Source organism: Triticum aestivum, chromosome 5B (assembly GCF_018294505.1).
Source record: "Triticum aestivum cultivar Chinese Spring chromosome 5B, IWGSC CS RefSeq v2.1, whole genome shotgun sequence".
NCBI classification, from domain to species: Eukaryota; Viridiplantae; Streptophyta; class Magnoliopsida; order Poales; family Poaceae; genus Triticum; species Triticum aestivum.
This window is the reverse complement of record NC_057807.1, coordinates 525,210,273-525,230,103: the sequence shown is the minus strand read 5'-3', so window position 1 is coordinate 525,230,103 and position 19,831 is coordinate 525,210,273. Positions and strand designations below refer to the sequence as shown.

Genomic DNA, 19,831 nt, shown 5'->3' with positions numbered 1-19,831 from the left:
GGTGGCTCCCTTTACCGCTAAGCCTGTTTGTGCTAATCAACATCCAAATATGTAATGCTTTGTAAGACCTGAATTAAGCTCCCACCATTATATTATTTGCCTGGTTTCACATTGTATTTTTTTTACATCTGCTGTGCAACGGGGTTTGTTTACCTGGCACTCTCATTAGCATATAATGTGTGCGAATCAGCACCTAAGGGGAGCTGCCATGTTGTCTAACATCAAAGCATGCATCACGCCCATCCAACCCACTCAATCTGCCTGATCAAACTGTGACATATCAACTTCTAGTAGAGGTTCACCGCTTTGTTAGGCCAACACGTCCCAGTCCACGCGTCGCCCCCCGCCGCACCGTTAACCTTGTTTTTTTCTTTTCGCGGGGGTACTACCGTCATTTCTATTGAGCATGCATTATATCCCTATCTCACGGTTTCACCTACACCAGCCCTCATGTCCTGTCCATGTCGCCCCAACCTGCCGCCAGAGAGCAGTTCCAGCTAATCTACGGTTCGCTCCCGGCGCAAATTCACCCGTGGCTTGATTCGCTGTAGGCATCACCACCATGGTAAGCTGCAGATTTTGCCTAGTTTTCTTTTCCAGTTATTTACATCTAGTTCCATAGAGCGATCTGCCTGGATCTGAATCTTGTGCGGGTTGAAAACTCCATTCCTCTCCTTTTATTTCTTGCTTTGTAGGATGATAGTACTTCGCAGTCCGGCAGCTGTGGAGCAGGCGACGCTCGTTATGGTAAGGACGTCGCTCACGCCGCTGCGCCTTGCCCTGTTGCTCACCCGGAGGGCTCATCTTCAACTGCTAAGTCGGCAGATCCACCCGCGCCAACATCACGCATCTCCGTCAAGCATGCAACTAGTGTCATTCAGAAGTTTGACGACTACAAGAAATGGTTAGTAGAGCAGATTGGTTTTGGGGGTATGCTGAAGCTCCCAGCCGTGCAGAAGCTGAGTTTGGAGTGTAGCGCCTGGATAATGAGCAGAGTCAGCGTGAGCCATAGGGAGATTAAACTTAGGGATAACAAGGTACTCAGGTTTTTCACCGAGGATGTCCACAAGGTTTTTGGGATCCCATGCGGTCACCGCAGCGTGAAAGGCAGGGATGCAATCATCAATCCTGAAGCTGTTCATTTCATAAAGACAACACTTCAAATGGATAAAACTGGAGTTCATAGCTTGCGGGCTGCAGAAAATTTCTTGTTGCGCGATATCAATGAGAATTCAAGCAAGTTGGAGAAGGATTGTTTCCAAATTGCTTTTGTTATCTTTGTTATGGGTCATGTACTAGCACCAACTACTAAGCACAACTACGCCACCATCGACTACTGGGGGGCGATTGCAAATACGGAGGCCATAGTTCAGTTCAATTGGTGCGAGTATGTACTGGTACAACTTCTGGACGCAGTCAAGAAGCTGAAGAGTGACATGCTGGCAAACAATCAGTCCACCAATCTAACGGGCTGCCATTTTTTCTTCCAGGCAAGTGATGATTTTAGCACAGAATCTCAACGTTTTCTGAATGAGTCGATGCACAGCAAGTTTTGTCAGATTATTTTCTTGTTATACGTTCCATTGACCGACTTGTCTTTTACTACGCAGATTTTCTTGTTGGACAACCTTGATCTCGGCATTTTGAACAAGCCTCATAACGCGATCCCACGGATATCTGACTTCGACCCTGAGTCTTTTCGTAAAATGCTGATTATGGCCGCTGATCCGGTGAAAGGAATTACTTCATATTCTCATGCAAATGTACTACACTTGCATATGGATCAACACACCTTTTTTTACGATTTTTCTCTGATGTTTTTGTTGAAATTTTAAAAATGCTAGCCGCCACCATGATTTTTTATCTATCACAGCTCAGAGATGCGGCGACGGTCTGCTACACACGGCAGAAGTTTCCCTCATCCGTTCCGTCGTCATCAACGAGTAGAAGGCCGCCTAGCGGATGTGCCACGCCTGCAATAGGAACCCTTCCATACAAAACTCCCTTACCAGATCGCGACGCTGGCCATCAGATTAACACTGACGCAGCAATGCCATCTTCTGCAGCTCCTGGTCCAATGGAATTTGCAAAGTACTTGCGTGAGAAGCACCCACATCTTGTATGTCGTCCACCATTTATGCTTTTCTCACTTCTACACTTCTTAATATATTTTTCTCGCCTTCAAACTAAGCCTCGTGTTTCGGCTTTGCAGGTAGCGGACGAGATCACATTCATTATGAAACAACAGTATGCTAGGGGCCTTATGCAGTTGACACAAGCCAGCAATTCAATCCAGCAGGCGTTGTTACAAGCAAGAAACGGATTGCAAATGGATATGTACAAGTTTTCAGACCAACTTATCAACTCAGTTTCAACCCGTTGTGTGTGTTGCCGTGTGCGTGGTTTCACTGACTGCCCTGCTTCAGGTCTTAATAAAATCCTATTCATGCTATCCATTATATTCATGTGTTATCCCTCCATAAGCCACGTAATATACTTTCTTTGTTTTCCATCTCATCAGGCACTGCTAATTCCAAATCGGTGCGGTTTACCACGCCGGTTGCTCACAAAATTCAGGGTAAAAGGCTAGAACTATCTGAATCCGAAGGTTAGTCTCCACTTGATATTCTGTCTTTGTTTTTCTATAACTGTTTTTACTACAAGCAACGAAAGGCCTGCAAATTTGATACATAGAATTTACCAGCCCAAGTTATCAAATTTGTTTCAACGAAAGTTCTATCCTTTGCATGTGCCCGCCGCCGTGTGCGTGCTTTCTAGCTTTTTCGGATCTCAGATCGCCTAATACTCATGCACCCTTTCCACTTAATTGTTACAGCTACATCGCCTGTCTCACAGAACGTGTCTCTGCGCAAGCGTTCCGCCAATATGGATGACTCCGTGTCTAGCAGCAAAAAAACGACGTCAGCAGCCTCTTTCAATGTCGTAAATCACTTCAAGGCTTGCCTCATGTCCATCGCTGAAATGTATGCTGACCTTCCTGCCAACCCCCCTATAACTGTATTCGGCCAACGTTCCAACAATCTTCAGAAGAGGGAATACATATTCCAGCACGGCTTCGCAACTGATCCCTGGTGCAGGGGAGTTGCGCCGCATCCCCCACATGCACCAACAACGGACATTATTGCTGCCCATTTCCTGGAGCTGTCACAGCAAGATCTCTTGAGGTCAGTCTGTTCTAACCGTGTGGCGATCCTTTTTTGTTAAATTCTACCGAGTCGCGCTATTTTTCATTCATAAACTTTCTCCATATTTTCTGCAACAACATTTTTTTCAATGTTGAATCTCATTGCCCAACATGTTGTCCACCCTAAGTGTACTTTGTCATAAGCAGGCACTACATTGTACACGCCAGTCCCAGGCTTATCCGCATTACTGGGATGGCTATGCTTGATCAGCTAATTGGATCGCGCCCCCTTGACCATGAGCTTGCCTCTATAATCATGAGAAGGTATTCTCAGTCCGATCAGGAAGCCAATTCGGAGTGCTCCTACATGAATTGGAGGCACAACATTGAACCTGAATTTGCGGTATAACAGCCACTCACACGTTTGTCGTGTAATTTTGAATCTACCTCTTGTTGTCAAGAAGAACATAATGACACTGGCTGTAATAATCTTTTCTTGCATGCAATTTCCTATTGAAGACCATCGTTCTCGCTGACCACGAGTACTTGACAAACATATCAATTCAGAAGCAGCTTGTTGGAAACGACATCCCATACGACATTACATCATGCCAGATGGTACGTTTACAAATAATTTCCCCCAATCCCAGTTTTATGCTATACTACCCTTCATTTTTGCTGACTTCATATTTCTATAAACAAACCCCCTTGCAAAGTTATGTCACTTAAATGTATGATTCGGTTCAAACACCTGTGTTATTGTCTCAGTTCTTCCTGCCTGTCCCACTCGAGGACGGCTGGATAGTGATCATGTGGGACATGATGTCAAGGAAACTCCATGTACTCGACCCGCTCATCAGGGGTGAAGGTCCACACAACGCAACTAGAGACAAGCTCGAGATGGTTGTCTGGAAGCTACACCACGCACTTTTCCAATGCCTTAATGAGTATTATGTTGGGTGGCCAACGCAAGACGGACAGTGGGCTACTAAATACCCCGTAATAGCTCAAGAAACCTTTTGCAGGTAAGATTTTTTTTAATGCTGCTCATCGCAAATTCCGTGCAATACATTACTTCTACCCTGCTCCAGTATTTTTTTCATTTGTTTATGAACTCAAACATGTTTCTACCTCTCCAAATCTCTGATCCATCTTTGCTAACTTACGAACAGAGATGAAACTGATGGGTGCGTACTCCATATAGTTAGGCACTACGATGGCCAGAAGCTCAAAATACCTCTGACCAAGGTTACCTTTCTTTACCTACTCTTTCATTTTTCTTCTTTTACGATTTTAGGTCCACTGAAGACGTTACGCCTCCAGCAATGTTGATTTATGCATCACATCCTGATGAAAATACAATCTCCTGAATTTTTTTGGACAGTTCAATGCTGGCAGAACTAAAAGGCAAGCACTTCATGAGTGCATCAAGCTGCAGGGAAACTCATCAAAGTTGGCCCATGAGGCACTCTGGACTGTCCTGGCACCAACGGACTCATGGGTTGATTCAGTCCATTCCGGGTAAAGGGCACACCGATTTAAGTTTTAAATAATCTTATCAAAGTGATGTGTCTCGTACCAGCTGTCACTTTGCGAACCTAGTTCTTTCAATCATGTACCCTAAGTAGTTTTTTCTTCCGTTCACCAACCACCAAGGACCCAATGTATGTAACGGTCGCCACCGTTGCGTTCATCCATGCTCGTTTCGTAGTTTTCCCGTCAGCAACTAACTTGTTTTAATATAGTACGGACCATTTGTTTCAGATATTCAACCGTCCAGCATATATTCCTGTCTATTTGGCAATACCATTTTTTACCTAGTTAAGTATGTGCATCCATACTGTTAGGTATCGCATTTTTCCTGAAACACCTCACTATGTTACCTCATCTGCTATGAAACGTTGCCTCAATCAAAGCTCACGAGCCGCACAGGAAGTTCACATTCCTTAGTGCCGTAAGTTTTGCACGACCAAACCTTTTTCAGGTGACGTTGTATCGCCAAAACAAGAAATAAAAAATCATGTATAATCCCGGGACACTTAGTATCCAACACTGGACAGTCTCGACTATTTCAAGTCTTGCAAATTCGATCCGCGCCTTTTCCCCCACTTTGCATCGAAGTTCATTACTTGTCCAGCACGTAAAGCCCTAACCATGAACTAAAATCATGCATGCTCCCACAGCACGCATCATCAACGTGTCCATTTTCTACATACATCAAATTGTAACTTTTTCCTAAATGCCAAGCGCAACTACGATCACTTTGATATTAATGTAGGATTCCGAAGTTCTACGTTATGACGACAAGACCGTATGATCTGCAATGTGGTATATTAAGCATGTTTACTCGGCCACATCCGTGAATGAAGTTTGGCTCACTTACTAGTCCACACTGCAGTGTCCCAAGCCTCAAAGTTCCAACTCTTTGTTTTCTTTTCACTTTTTTTTCACGCCTAATGCTACGGATTTTCTTTTTGCCATGGTCATTTTTGCAAGGCACCGAGTTTACTTATGTGGAGTTATCAGCTTTGCAGCCATAAAGTTATAAACTCGTTCAAAAACTCCGTCTCGCCCAGCCATAATGTATTTACGTCAACTACAATTCAACAACACTTGCAAGGTCGCACAACTAAAATCCAGAAGGCGCAGGTGTGAATTCAGATACTTAGTGTGTACGTACATCACACTCGTTCCACTTAGGTCTTAAACGCTACTTAGGTTTTACATACCACTTGTTCCGAATTACACCCATGGATCGCTCACATCGTGCTAGGTTTTTGCAATCCATGGGACCATACACGAACCAAAACGATACGTCGACGCACTCGTTGCATTTTTTAGCAGTAACACGATGACTAGCAGAAGGCCTTCTAAGGCTGCGTTCGCTCGTACGTAGTCACCCAAACCGCATTGTTGCTCCTCAATCTATGATCACATCGTACACGAACTCTGGGATGTCCCCTTTGTTCCTTTTCATTGTCACAATCTCGTATGCTAGCTTCGACCGTAGACGTTCTATCTGCAACTAAATGCAAGCAACCAAAGCAGCATCAGTTTTAAATTTTTTCCAATTCTGGACTGAACAACTTAGATATCTTCATGTGGATTTGTGCACTAGGCATATACATTTGTTTATTTGCAAGAACTAACCTGGGTCAGTGATGAACGGAGGTACATCCCGGTGAACTCAGTGTAGTAGTGTGCGATGTAGATTCCACTTTCCTCCCTGGCATTTTAAGTTTTTTGTCAGTACTCCATATTTAGTAAACTTGAAAGTTTATAATGCACTCCACCGAAGGGGGGGGGGGGGTGAGCATACCTGCTGCACGGAGCATGCCGTGCCACTAGTGGATACTTGAATGTCCATCCTTCAGTTTCAATCAAGCCGTTGCCGTAGAAATTGTTGAAAAGAGAACAGAACCTCCTCTGGAATTTTTTTGCACGGCCTTCATGTTTTATTTTCATCTCATCCATTTCATCTGTATCCGTTGGGTCCAGGACCATCACCGTTTTTTCATCCTTATCCAGCAAGTACATCGACCAACAGTCCATAAAATCGACTGGGAACCAGAACTGTCCACCAATATTTTTTGTCAGCTATAGGTTAAGACAATAGATTATAACAGTTGTGCGTCGAGTTGTTAGTGCAAATTCACCTTTTTCAGCCAGTCAATCCTGTACCCAGCCTTATCTGAATTCATCATATCCTCAATGTAACCCCAGTCAGTTTCTCCATCATCCCTGCAGACTTCATCCTGTAATTTCAAAATTACAGATTTTGTCACTGCTGTACGATACTATAGTTACTATTACTCACATCCAGTACCAACTTTTCAAGTTGTTGTTTTACTCACAACAAATTTGGGGTCGAACAGCCCTCTGAATCTATCCATCCACCCGCGGTAAATGCCATTATCTTTCTCGCACAGCATGTGTTGAACACACCTCCACATGTTCATTGTTATCTCTCCTCCTGGTGTCAATTCATCCTTGATATCTTGCCCAGATGCAACTGCAAGTATTGGATCGTAGTGCTTAACCCATTTCCTGCATACAAATGTGGTTAAATTTCTCAGTATTTTTTTCTGCCTATGCACAGAAAGAATGAGTCCAGGTAGTTTAAATGCTAACCTATTCAGTATCGGTCCTTCGCATGCAAGCAAATTAGATATGTATTTCAAAATGCATTTATCGTTGGGCTCTGAATGGTTCAACCCAACTGAGGGGGGGTACCTATCACCCCAATCTTTCCTGTCAGTTGTATTTACAGTTTTCAGTGCATGAATATGCGATGGATTATGTGTCTCCCCCCTGGTGCTAACTGTGTGTTTGATGCCACACTTCCGCAGATATTCCAGGACAACTTGTTGGAACCTTGTCAGTGTAACAGCGCTCCCAGTCTCGAAACCTTTTGCTCTACCCTGGCCGTCACCGCCATCTGTCCGTCATAGTCACGTGCAACAATCATTAAAAGGGGCAACGAAATTCATATTGAGATATCAGGTTCACATTTCTGGAGATTTACCTCCATCATCCCGACGGAAAGAAGGACCAGGCTGGCAGTTTGTTTGCACATCCAACACATGTGCTCGAGCTGCTTCTTGCTGCTCTGTAAGGCTGACGCCCCTGGCAGCTGTAGGAGGTGCTACATTTGCTTCCGACGAGCTCACATGGCGTGCATTACTCCCATGTGCAGCTGTAGTTCTTTTTCCAACCGCGATGGCACTGCTACAACTCCGAAGGTACCTGAGGACAGCTTGTCGTAATGTCGATGCCTTACTACCATCTACAGAGGAGAATCCGCTTCGACGAGCCTCACCGTCTTCCGTATCTGTGTCAGACGACCAAATCATCAGTTTTATACTAGGAATCAAATGAATGACAAGAGGCATACACTAACTGCTATCTATGCTTTTGCGGCAATCACCTCCATTATCACGATGAAAGGAAGGACCGGGACGACAGGTTGGAGCAACATCAAAGACATGTCCACGGGTCCTCCGTTGCTCAAGCGAACGTTTCCTTTTCCCATCACGTTCACCATCCGAGTTGTCATCAACGCCATGCCAGCCTAGCAAGATGAGGCCGTTCAACGGTGGGTCTTCGTCCAACTCATCTCCTTCCCGTCCGCTTCCAACTACAAGCACAGCTGCGACTTGCACAAAAACCAGGTTAGTTATCAACTGTATTGCAAAAAAAATTTGTTTAAACTGACAACAACGTGTTTAACACAGCTATGGTATTACTAATCACCTCTTATCCACGCGATCCACCGGATGGATGTGTTACAGGAAGCTAGAAAATCAGTTATATTATTCAATCCCACTAAATCTGATCCATCATCAGTTGGCTCAACTTCACCCATGTAGTCGGTCGGCACTTGTGATGCCACGGCAAGGAACTCTTCATCCAAGTCTGAATCACACACAATCTTGGTGAGCATCTTGCGAACTATTTTACTACACATATATTAGTTGAACATCATACCCGTTGATTCATCTTCATCTATTATGTACTCAGTAGGAACCCCTGGTGGTACATCTGATGAATCGTCGTCTGCATCTGCACAACCAGGTCACAAATTTACTTGCACGAAATCAAATTGTTAATTGCCTTGCGTACAATACACTACGTGAGTTTAGCAAACAATTACCGTCCTCATCAAACATTGGCAGTAGATTCCTTCCGTCTATGTTGTTCACATTCTCACAAAACGGACCGCGTCTTGCCGCTGCCTGCTCACTTGCATTCACAAGCGCTATTAGGTTGCTGTCATCTACAATCATCTCCCCCAAAGCCGGAACGCCATTATGCTGACGGTGTTCCTGGCTGCTATGTTCCAGCTCTTCCCAGTTTATGCGATCATCAGCAGCTATCTGTGCCGTGTTTCCATCATTTCCATCAACCTCTGTCCGATGATCTGCACGAATGGAGGATTTAAATGTCAATTTCTAGTTTTTTAGATAGCATCCCCAAATGAATTCGGAAAGTCTCACTGCATCCATTTTTTAAAAAGAGATTACCTTCTTTGTACCCATCCACCCCTAGGTCCGAAAGCATCACCCGAGCCTGCTCAAAGATGCCTGCGTGCATGCAAGCAACGTGCTTCATATTATGTCATCCTTCATCCATGAACTTAAACAAGAACGGTATGTACCTTCAAAAAGTTCTGGATTGCCAATTGCTTGTTCTACCACAGCTAGTGCAGCGGCAGATAAACTCCGCACGCGCTCCCTCCTTTCTGGGTCTGATTCCCCGTCAGCACGCACATCAACTTTGGCAGATGATGATCCTCTACGAGATGGTAGAATTCCATGAATTGCACCGTCTGTCAAAAGCAGCGAAACACAAATTATAGGCCGAAACGCATTACTGCCGTTTGGTTCATACTTGCATTTCTAACTTAGTACATTCATAAAGTTTCTGAACTCACATTCAAGGTTTGCTTTCGCTTGAGCCTCGAGATCTTGTAGCTCGGCTCTGAGGTAGTCCCCCCTGCTACGAAGCACTGCAGCTCTCCGCGAGGTTTGAGCGGACTCTCGTGCCATGGTTGACAATGTGTCACCACCGTTGCTAATCCTAGGCTGTAGCCGTTGCCTGAGCCGGTTCATGCTTCGTGGTCCTGTAATTTTTCCAATCATATCATCAGGCTAAATTTTTTTAGCAGTTTATCTGTCGGAAAAATTGAACGCCCGCTAGCATTTTTAGTGTCCACACACACTCATATTTACTTACCTGTAACGCGGGATCGGCCTCCATCATCTCCAATTGTAAGCCCAGTGTGCGCGTTCTGTACTAGGGTGGGCCTTCCTGCAAAAAAAATTGAGCAATTTAGTACGGACACATTACCGAAATCCTTCTAGCTATGTATGCTGCTAATGTAAATACAACTTCTACAAACCTCTCCTATCAGCCCTCATCAAATTAAGGCCTAGCCGAACACTTGGGTCCATCGGTTCTTCATCGCTATCGCTGTCTGATGAGTCTGAACTTTCTTCTGCTATACCTTTTCCTTTGCCATCAGCTTCTCTTGTGGTAGGCATCTGCACTGCTTTTCTGTTTTGCCGTTCTGCTGCTTGCATTTCTCCACTCATATTGATGGGCTGTTCGTAGCTCGTTGGTCTGCTGCCGCAGCCTTCAAGCTGCTGAGCTGCTCGCAGCGCCTCCAGTTGCTCTGTTTGCATCAAAAAGACAGCAAATAGTTTTTGAGCAAGTTTATTTCACGAACCTATATATTTATTTTCTACAACGCAATACTAATGCTGCTGCCTCTCTTACATGGATGTCGCAGGATCCCTCCAGGCCCCCCAACCACAGCATGCCAGACGTTCTTAACCTGGTCGAATGCATCAGCATGCCTTGTCTGTCGGATAACAACACACCAAGTTATACAGAATATCAGTCTCCACCATCGCGAACTCGATTTTCAACGCTTTGCATTCTTACTATGTGCTACTTAGTTTGCAAAACTACAAAACCTCTTACAGTGAATATAGTTGGGTACTCTCTTGTAAGGTAGATCAGCCTCCTGAACACCGGCCCTATGTAAACGCTGATGCGGGGGAACGTGTACGGCTCTACACTATCTGGCCCGAAATCCATCCAGTCGAAGAACCATGGCTGCAAACAATCAAGGGTGATCAGTTAGTTACATACCTATCAAATGGAGCACGCTAGATGGTTCATGTTAAGACAAGGCATGTTTTTTTGGTCACACTTACAATGAGAGCCAAATGGCACCCTCCTACGATTAGAGTTCTGACCCCAGCTGCTAGATCTCTGTGTAGTTTTTTGACAGCTGCTCTGATTATCTCAAATACCCAATCTGCTAGATCGAACTCGCCAGTACCGCGATGGCGTAGGACACACGCTAGCAACTCCCAATTGATCGACGTGTACGACTGTCTGGGGCCAACATATGTACCTCCGGCTAACAGTGAGAACGCAATCTCGAAAGCCCTGATTTGATGTGGGTACACACCAGTGCTCATAATACTACTTATAGCATCAGCAACTGCACGAATAGTCAATCCCCCATCCCTGGCATGGCTCCTCGTCTCTATTCCAAGAATTGTTCTGATTCTCAGAGCTAAATTCTATCTTTCTTTTGCTTTTAATTTAACCAAATTCACTTTGGGGCCACTATTTCTCAGACCCAATGTTCTGACAATGGATCTGGGGGTGAAGTATCTAATCTGGCTGTCAGGGAAGGTGAAGCTCATGTCTTCCCACCTAAATCTACTAAGTAGCCAGGCGTAGAACCTCCTGTCGGCCTCACCATCAAATGCAGTGGTTAACAAGCTTGCCATGCCAGTCCTATGAACTACTCCGTAGTACCTCATACCTAAGCGCTGGATCTGGTGGCAGTTCCAGGTACATTTAACCACCCTACCACCCAGCAAGTGACTTTCTGCAGTAAGGACTGGAGGCACTACTGGAATCACTTCCCCTCTAGCGTCTGTATCTCCCGGCACAAGAACGAGCCTACGCCTACGCCCAGATCTGCGCATGTACAGACCCTCTGTCGTGTTGTCACTGACCAGACCCCGTCTCCGTTTCCGGCCAGCGCGGCCGACCATCTCCGCTCCTTCGTCCCCCGAATCCTGTATCAAAAATTTGACCCAGCCTCACAAGTCAGCCTCCTTTTCTTTATGAATCAATGAAAGTCAAATGATAAATATTTAGGAAAAGATGGAGCAAGATGATGGCAACGCAGCTGTACGGCCAAAACCTTTCCTATATACCAAAATAGCTTACCGATGCATTGGGGGCGGTGAGTGGAGCGCCGTCGCCACCAGCGGCGTCGCCATCGATGGATCCTTCCATTTGGCCACTGGATCGTGGCTTTTTCTGCTGTCCGTCACCACCACCTTGCCCACATGGCAGATTCCTTTTTCGTCGTGGATCCGGTGGTTCCATGCTCACTAATCTAGAAAGGCAATCATGGATGCGGGTTAGAAAAAGACACCAGCAAACAGCAGAAATCCATTCGCAAAGCCGAGGCGATGTATATCAAAAAAGCAAGCACGAAAAGCAGCGCCTCCACCCATTGCATTGACACATGGAGAAACCTAACCTCTTGCTGTTTTGGTGCCGGCGCAGATGAACCCGTCGTCGTATTCACCAGCCGGACTCCAGATCTGGGTTGCCTTCAATAGTGTCTACGAGATGAGGTGGGGATAGAGGTGTGCTGGAGTGGACGAAGTGAGCAGTGGCTGCTGCGGGAGAAAGTAGTAATACTTTCGCTGGGGGTTGCGAGCTACACCCTTGTAATCGAGGCGTTGAGCTGTCTCTCGGTCGCCCACAGTGAGTAGTCAAGTCACTTTTACTGCCGCCCACGTCTACTTTACCCCCGCTTTTTTTCATTATGACCCAGTTTTATAATTTTCTTTAAATCCCTTCGTTGCGGAACCGCGTTACATCATTGACACGGTCGTATTTGGGTTCGTTCTTATCTGGTCTGGACTTTTTATCTTTTGTACATCAAATGTTATTCATATTAGTGGCTGGACGTAGATATGATCCCATCTGGAAATATCACCTCTCACGGGGAGCAGTTGCGCACTTTTTTTTAGCTACACACCCGCTTATTAGCGTGGCCCATCTGAGGCCACATAATAAATTCGCTAGCCGGGTCACAGGAGATGCAGCCGTGTACTTGGCTCCGCACGGTCAGACGCTTGCTATCTGAACTGCCTCCGGTCGGAACAGTACAATCACTGCTCGACGCGGTCCATGCCAAAACGAGAGAATAATGTGCAGTGCCGGGCTGCCTCACCTGCCTGTCTGGGTGGACACGGCACACATGCGGACCACCACCACCCCCCCATTAATTATGCCTGCCCGTTTTTGTCTTCCTTGATGCTCCGGCTGCCTAATCCACAAGTCACTAATCACTCCCCTAAAAAGACCTCATATATATCCCCACGTCATGTACGAACACTCAGTCGGTTGCATAATCCATTACACTCAGGTATTAAATTCATTTTTTCTTTTAATTTACATTCTCGACATTCCGCAATTTCATTCAATCCAAAAAACTTGTTTGGAAAAAAATAGAAAATACTGATTTTTTGACACACAGAGAAATAGCACGCTCCCGAAGGTGACCGCACATTTTCATTATTGAAACACAAACCATTGGAAATTGGCACAGTACAGTGGACGATTGATAAAATCTACTAACTGAAACCCAGTACTTAGCTCGTACCGCTGCTAGATCTACTCTATCGTGCGGCGTCTCTTAATGAACCTGCTGCTGGTTCCATCCTCATCGAAAGAATCTTCCGCCTCATCCGCGCTCAGGATTTCAGGTACGGCGTCTATGACCGACCCTCCATGACTGTTCGTCCAGTCGCCAGCTTCAAATGGATCGTAATCACCGAAACCTTCCTCCATTGATTCTTCTTTTTCCTGCTCCCCTTCTATTTGGGTCAGTGAAAGAGACATGTGCATACCCCCTTGGACGACATCGCCCTGCCAATAGAGATTGATGGCATCCGAATTTACATTTTATCTTCACTGCACTCTTTTTTGTTGTTCAGAGAAGCCCAACTCACCTCCCCATTGCCGTCGCCGTCTTCGCCCGCCAGAGCCGTGGTGCTCCACGCGCTAGCTGCTGAAATATCATGGGAAGGAGACGACGGCTGCAGTACCTGAAAACACATTCAGAAACCAAGCGTTCGAGATTTTATCCTTACAACGGATCGGAGACGAGCCAGAAACGCAGTGCTGGGTTGGAACACTTACCACACCAGGCAACGTCAGTGAGGCATCGCCATCTTCACCTCTCGTCGTCCCATTAGCTCTTGATTCATCAAGAGAGAGGCCCATCGGATGGAGGGAAGTGTTCTTTTTTCAAATCAAATTGAGCTAGTAGTGCAAGGAGTAGGCGATGGACAGCAGCTCACCCGTCGCCTCTGTTTTTATAACACAACCCGCTGACGCAACAGGGCGCCTATAACTGCAGTTACCTCGTCGATTTTTGAATTTTGAATCCTGGAGAAGGGCCGGCAGACCAACACGCGTCCGACGGATGTATGTTGTCCAAGTGGGCACGCAACACGTTTTTACATGCCATGAAGATACCGAAAACACAAAGGCCCCAAGTTCTGAACCACGATACTTCCCCTGTTCAGCATCACAGCCAGTTAAAACGGCCTTCTGAAGTTGCGCCCCACTCGACACATATTCAGTAAATCATCACAATCCATTCAAATCGCACTACAAATGGTACATCAACTGTAATCTCAGCTTCATCTCAGCTCTCAAATAGATATGCCAGCCTACTCAAATTATATCTGATTCAAACGAATATGTTTCCAGATATCAAATATTGCACCAGAAAACAAAGTATGGGAAAAGACCTAAATCTCTGTCGCCCTTACAAGAGCAACACAGTTATTCGTGAAACGATAATTTCTCACACGTGTTCAAAGACACAAGTGACCAATGCTGAAAACATGGACAGTTAATCTCAGACCAAATTTACATTTTCTTCCCACAACATCACCCCTTTTTTTCTCATTGCCCCATGAAAGAAATATCAGGGAAAATGAGATACATGACTCACGGAAAAAAGGAAATCAGAGTCATCGAATGGAAAAAACACTACTCAGCTCTCGGCAAACCCAAGAGGCCTCTTGCATGTGTTCCGCCGGTGCCCCTCTATCCCGCAGTTCTTGCATTTGCTTGGCTTCCGCGGCTTCTTCGGAGCATCCCCTCGATCTGGACATGTCGTCCTCTTGTGCCCCTCGCGCCTGCAAATGCTGCAGAACCTGGTTCTCTTACTCAGCCCTTCATATGGTGCCTTCTCCCTGCTGCTTGTCGGCCTGCCAGCACCTCTACGCTTTTCCGGAGCAGCAAGACAATGAAGTTCATTCATGCCCACTGAATTCATAACACTGTTGCCTTGCTCAGCCTCCTCATCTGCATTAGCATTTTGGCTGTTGCACGCTGCACTAGCATTTCCATTTTCATTTAGACGATCCTCGAATGCCAATCCATCACGCACGGCCGCCAGAGGTGCTCCACCCCGCAGTAGGGAGTCCAGTCCAGAATTCATGTAGTCATAGCATGCAGCACTTGCATCCCCCATCCGAACAGCTTCCATGGCTTTAAAATATAATGTTGAATGCCTGTACGTGAAAGACAATTTATGTGATTTGTCTTTCTGGTACTGAGCCAAGTGCTCCAGTAGTACATCTCTAGCATCTCTTGTCCACCTCTTCAAGATATGATATTTAGGGATTTCATCAAGATGTAGAATCTCCATCACCTACAATTTTTCCAGAAGCCACAAGCGCTCATGAGACATTGTCTTCTTGTGTTGGTTGCAACAATTAAAATGTCTACATCAATGAAGTTGCGCAGCTTACCCGCGAAGCATGGCAGCAAAGCATGCCTGTGTGCTCAAATTGACCACATTCGCACGCGAATATTGTTCTGTCTTCGTTAACTGTTACTTCATACTCCACCCTGCTCCACTTCTCTCGTTTGGCTGCATTATTGTGAGTTGTTATATATTTCCTCATACTTTCTTTTTCAGCAACATTGTATGCAGTTGCTTCCATTAGTAATCGTCCAAATTCCTCAAACATATTCCTTGTATATATTTTGCTTGCATGCCGCTCTATTGCAAGGTTTGTCCGCCACACTGCGCCGCCCTGTCACAATGGAAGCATTCGTATGAGTTAGATTAGTTATTTCTCATAAGTCATGGAAAACTTAATTCGATCATCCAAGATGGTAGAAACTTATTTACAATCATTGTTCTCTTCTCCTCGTAGCTTTCATCACGCTCACGGTCGAACTGAAGCCTCATGTATTGACGGACGAAAACGTGCATCGGGCTGGCGGGGGGCATGTATGACTTCAGCATGTGGTTTGCGCTCTCACTCCTCTGTGTACTTGTCATCTTTGCGCAGAACACTCCTCTGAAATATGGTTTTGCCCATTTATGTCTTGTCTCATATATTTGTGTCATGTAGTTATGCCCCCTCAGATTGTACTTATCAAGCAGGCCGTCCCATGCTGTTTCAAATTCCTCTTCAGTTATCATGTGATTAACAACTTTGTGAAATTCAGACTGGAAATCACTCTTCTTCGTGTAAAGCGGCCCAAGTGTTTCTTTTGCCTTCTTCAGAACATGCCACTTACACCATCGGTGCACAGTGTTTGGATAAATTTTCTTGATTGCAACCTCCATAGCTCTGCATTGGTCTGCTCATTGAGAAAAAATATTCTGAATCAGAACTTAAGCATTGAATAAACGGTACACAATTCGCCCGTATCATATTATAATTTTATAGCGCATTTTTTCATTCATTTGGAAAATGAGTTGGGATACAAAGAACATATCTAAATCCAAGGGAGATTTAGTGATCAACCATTCACCTGTCAATATTGTATTTGGCGCAGGTCCGCCCATCATGCGAATGAATTCTGTAAACACCCATTCGAAGCTTTCCTCTTGCTCGTCACGCATCAAAACTCCTGCCAGGATGATACTCTGATAGTGATTGTTAACTCCAACGAAAAGACCGAATGGCATGTCATACAGATTAGTTCTGTACGTGGTGTCGAAGGTCACCACGTCGCCAAAGAACCTGTACTGCATCCTGCTGCTCCCATTTGCCCACATGAGATTCTTCACCTTGCTGTCCTTCTCAGCCAGAACCACATAGGAGAAGTCAGGGTCCTTTGACCGGATGTCGGCGAACACCTGCAGTGTCTTCCGTGCATCATCTTCGGCTTGCTCGCGACTAATCTTACCACAAATGTTTCTGAGTGTCCTTTTAGTGAACGGAACCTTTTCAACTGAACCAAAGAAGCTACCAATTATGCTGTAAACCTTCCCTAGGTTGACGTTGTTCTCCCGCAACTGCCTTATTAAGTCTTTGGTGTAGACGTCTATGTGCTTATGCGATGGCCAGTGCACTTTTTCTCCCATTGTAAGCGACATAGAATGATTGTGGCTCGCTCGGTGCTCCGTTATGTACCAACTATTGTCTGACGAACGAAGCAGCCTGATTAGAGCCGGGCACTCGCACCTGCATGACCTGCTATTCTCGGCATCTGGTTTACCTTGCATGTGATACATTGAATTAATTCCAATACCATCCAAGCTATTTCGTATACGCATCCAAACTCAACCTGTAACCTACTTCTCATTTTAGCAGTAAGTTTAAAGTGAACTCACCGAACAACCACATACTATTTCCTGCATGGTTTTCTTCCTCTCAGCATTCAACCTGCTCTTTCCATATCTTATTCCGAATCCAATTTCCCAGGAATACAAGTTGTAGAAATCGTACGCCTCACCAAGTGAATCAAAACTAAGGCCTAGCTCAGGATGCACCACACTCTTGTCCGGTTGCTCGACATATTTGCGCATTGATAGCTCCAGTGCGCTCATCCTAGATGGACAAGGCACACGGTCGGGTGGCGCACTCCCGAGACGGAGCCTGAAACATTTTTCAAATTGTTAATATGTGGAAATGTTTGAAAGACATGAAAACGGCATCAATTGACAGGACCCCGCCCCCCCACTACATTCGTGAACATGTTGAACTTTCATTGTCTTTCTCCTAACCATTTCTTTCCTGATTTCCAAAGGCAAATCACAGTTCAGCAACCATCATGATTACAAACACCAAAAATTTACATACAAGTTCCTTGCTGGTTTACTATGATATCTTCACATTTATCTATTTCAGAAAGCTTTTGGTCCGACAAGCAATTCTTCCCAGCCCACAGCACCCACACTCAGGCGGTTCATCCTCTGAATATCAATCAGAATATATATCATGTGTATACTTGCGATGGCAATAACAATAGATTCAGAAGCCTCACCTTTTAGTCCATCCGGGGGCCTGTGGATTTACCCTGCCGGTCGATTGGGCAGACCTTGTCGGAGATTCCTCACGTCTACGTTGGCAGCCCACCTGCCCCTCGCTGAGCAAACCATCTCCGAACATCTCAGCTGCCGCAGAATCAACATCCGCTTGGTGAACATCCGGGTTAGCAGTACCCTTATCCAGTAGGTACATCAGTGGGATTGGATCTGGGTGTTCAATATTGTCGGCATACTCCTCCCGCACCGGGAACCTGCATACACGACGACCTTTCAGGCTCAAATGATTATCTCATCCTTCTCTAAGAATGCATATCTAGGCGAGTCTGCTTGGAGAAGAACAGAACAGATCTGCACGGAAACGAACCTGTCGACCGCATCAAGTAGGAATTCCATTCCCTCGCTCTCCTCCCGCATCCAAGCTGGCGGTCAAGCATCGGCGACGGCGGGGGCCGCGCCAGCCCGGTACACCAGCCTCGGCGAACTCTATCCTTTCTTGTACTTCCACGGCGGCGAGGGGTGTCTAGAACGAACCACCTGAAGGGAACAATGTTTCCAACCTTTTTTTACTAACATGCGCATGGGGGGTGCCCCGCCGGCCGACAACCGGCTCAGACAGCGTACTCCATCACGGACCCATTATCTGATCCAGGCCCAGACAAAAAAACTAACGTACTGGTCCACGGCCTACTACAGCACGAACGTTCCTAGTCCACGGCCCATTCCGAGAAGCCGCGACGTCCGTCCCACCCAACTGGGCCACCCCCACGTGTTGAGCACTGTATGCTACCGTATTGACATGGTATCTTCATTTTCAAACGATCCCACCCGACATTCCAGCTGGCTTTTTCCAGATCCCCAGGCTGCAGCGAACCACCCAGATAATGGGTGCAGCTGAGCTCGGGCTCCAAATCGACGCACCCTCTTAACACAGGATACATCAAAACATGGATATATAATAGATAATACCTGAATGGTACTACAAACAAAGTACCAGTAACATATCTGGACATTTTGGAACTCATATAACTAGATTTCAGAAAAGAGGTACATAAGAATAAGAAACAAAGCCATACCTTGTGAATGTAGTGCGGACAATATAACTTTTAGATAAGATGCAGATCTATGATAGCTGAAGAAGCTCTTCCTTCTGTTGAATGAAACCAAACAGTTCTTATTTCTTGAGATACTTCATGTGAAAGTATAGAGCAAAGGTAGGAGAAGAATAGTAGTTGGAGAAAGGTTGTGTTGGGCGTGAAATTGCATTGGAGCTCTCGGAGAATACATCCACTGTAATCCCTCCCATCCACTAGCATTGGGATTCCCACTCACTATATTACATGCTTCGTATTCAGACCTTTTCACTTCTAGTAATCCATTTTCACTGCTTGGTATATCATATAAATAGTGCATGCGTTTTTGGTCTCGGTCCAGACAAATGGATGTCCTCCTGAAGCCGGTCTCACCTGCCAACTTTCAACCACCCAAATGTAGTTAATGCACGCGCTACACTCTTCCTCCCAACGGCACAATGCTCACTACAATGGTCATCTTCCTCCTATGAACAGCTGCATATCATACCATCACGATCCTTTCTTATCTTCAAGCTTGCTCTCTCACCTTGTTCTTCGCTGGTAGATGGTTCTCATTGCCATGTCAAGCTCAAGCACTCCCATGATAAACTCCAGTGTGCCCCTTGTTTCTCTAGAGGAGCAGCCACCACTTTTCCTCATGGTTTAACCTTTCTGCAACAATGGAATAGTTCGGTTCAGTGGTGGGTCTCCTGCACTACAAACAATCCAGGCAAACACTTTTACAAGTGCGAGTGTTGG

The 19,831-nt window shown here is 45.6% G+C and overlaps 2 protein-coding genes across 5 annotated transcripts; one reads left to right on the top strand and one right to left on the bottom strand.

Annotated features, from left to right (window-relative positions):
- The first annotated feature begins 436 nt into the window (after window positions 1-436).
- On the top strand, window positions 437-10,912 carry LOC123112920 (uncharacterized). Of its 2 annotated transcripts, XR_006455795.1 has the most exons (16): window positions 437-565; window positions 696-1,490; window positions 1,611-1,763; window positions 1,874-2,119; window positions 2,213-2,426; window positions 2,522-2,608; window positions 2,837-3,185; window positions 3,353-3,548; window positions 3,665-3,763; window positions 3,914-4,170; window positions 4,318-4,393; window positions 4,530-4,666; window positions 7,495-8,316; window positions 8,437-8,580; window positions 8,666-8,719; window positions 10,437-10,667. XR_006455795.1 is itself a non-coding variant. In XM_044534025.1 (13 exons), exons 1-13 carry the CDS (start codon window positions 563-565, stop codon window positions 10,603-10,605), a joined length of 2,781 nt encoding a protein of 926 aa, XP_044389960.1. In that variant the 5' UTR covers window positions 437-562; the 3' UTR covers window positions 10,606-10,912. The 2 variants fall into 2 exon arrangements, 1 of the variants encoding a protein (XP_044389960.1); XM_044534025.1 differs by lacking the exons at window positions 7,495-8,316; window positions 8,437-8,580; window positions 8,666-8,719 and having other exon boundaries at window positions 10,437-10,912.
- Window positions 10,913-14,449: 3,537 nt separating this feature from the next.
- LOC123116737 (protein FAR1-RELATED SEQUENCE 5) lies at window positions 14,450-18,579 on the bottom strand. Of its 3 annotated transcripts, none has more exons than XM_044537655.1 (7): window positions 18,367-18,579; window positions 17,999-18,253; window positions 17,346-17,610; window positions 16,541-17,230; window positions 15,909-16,366; window positions 15,523-15,810; window positions 14,450-15,422 (listed from the first exon to the last, which is right to left on the bottom strand). In XM_044537655.1, the coding sequence occupies exons 3-7, from the start codon at window positions 17,356-17,358 to the stop codon at window positions 14,760-14,762; spliced, it is 2,112 nt and encodes a 703-aa protein (XP_044393590.1). In that variant the 5' UTR covers window positions 17,359-17,610; window positions 17,999-18,253; window positions 18,367-18,579; the 3' UTR covers window positions 14,450-14,759. The 3 variants fall into 3 exon arrangements, with proteins under 3 accessions (XP_044393590.1, XP_044393591.1, XP_044393589.1); XM_044537656.1 differs by having other exon boundaries at window positions 16,541-17,221; XM_044537654.1 differs by having other exon boundaries at window positions 16,541-17,610.
- Window positions 18,580-19,831: the final 1,252 nt, after the last annotated feature.

Bases quoted from the DNA above. Each gene is read 5' to 3' on its own strand.
- LOC123116737 (XM_044537654.1), bottom strand. From the start codon at position 17,288: ATGCGTATACGAAATAGCTTGGATGGTATTGGAATTAATTCAATGTAT. The intron at 15,811-15,908 runs GTAAATAAGTTT...CCATTGTGACAG, and splicing joins AGGAGAAGAGAACAATGATT to GGCGGCGCAGTGTGGCGGAC. The intron at 15,423-15,522 runs GTAAGCTGCGCA...GAAAAATTGTAG, and splicing joins TTTGCTGCCATGCTTCGCGG to GTGATGGAGATTCTACATCT.
- LOC123112920 (XM_044534025.1), top strand. The intron at 4,171-4,317 runs GTAAGATTTTTT...ACTTACGAACAG, and splicing joins GCTCAAGAAACCTTTTGCAG to AGATGAAACTGATGGGTGCG. The intron at 4,394-4,529 runs GTTACCTTTCTT...TTTTTTGGACAG, and splicing joins TCAAAATACCTCTGACCAAG to TTCAATGCTGGCAGAACTAA.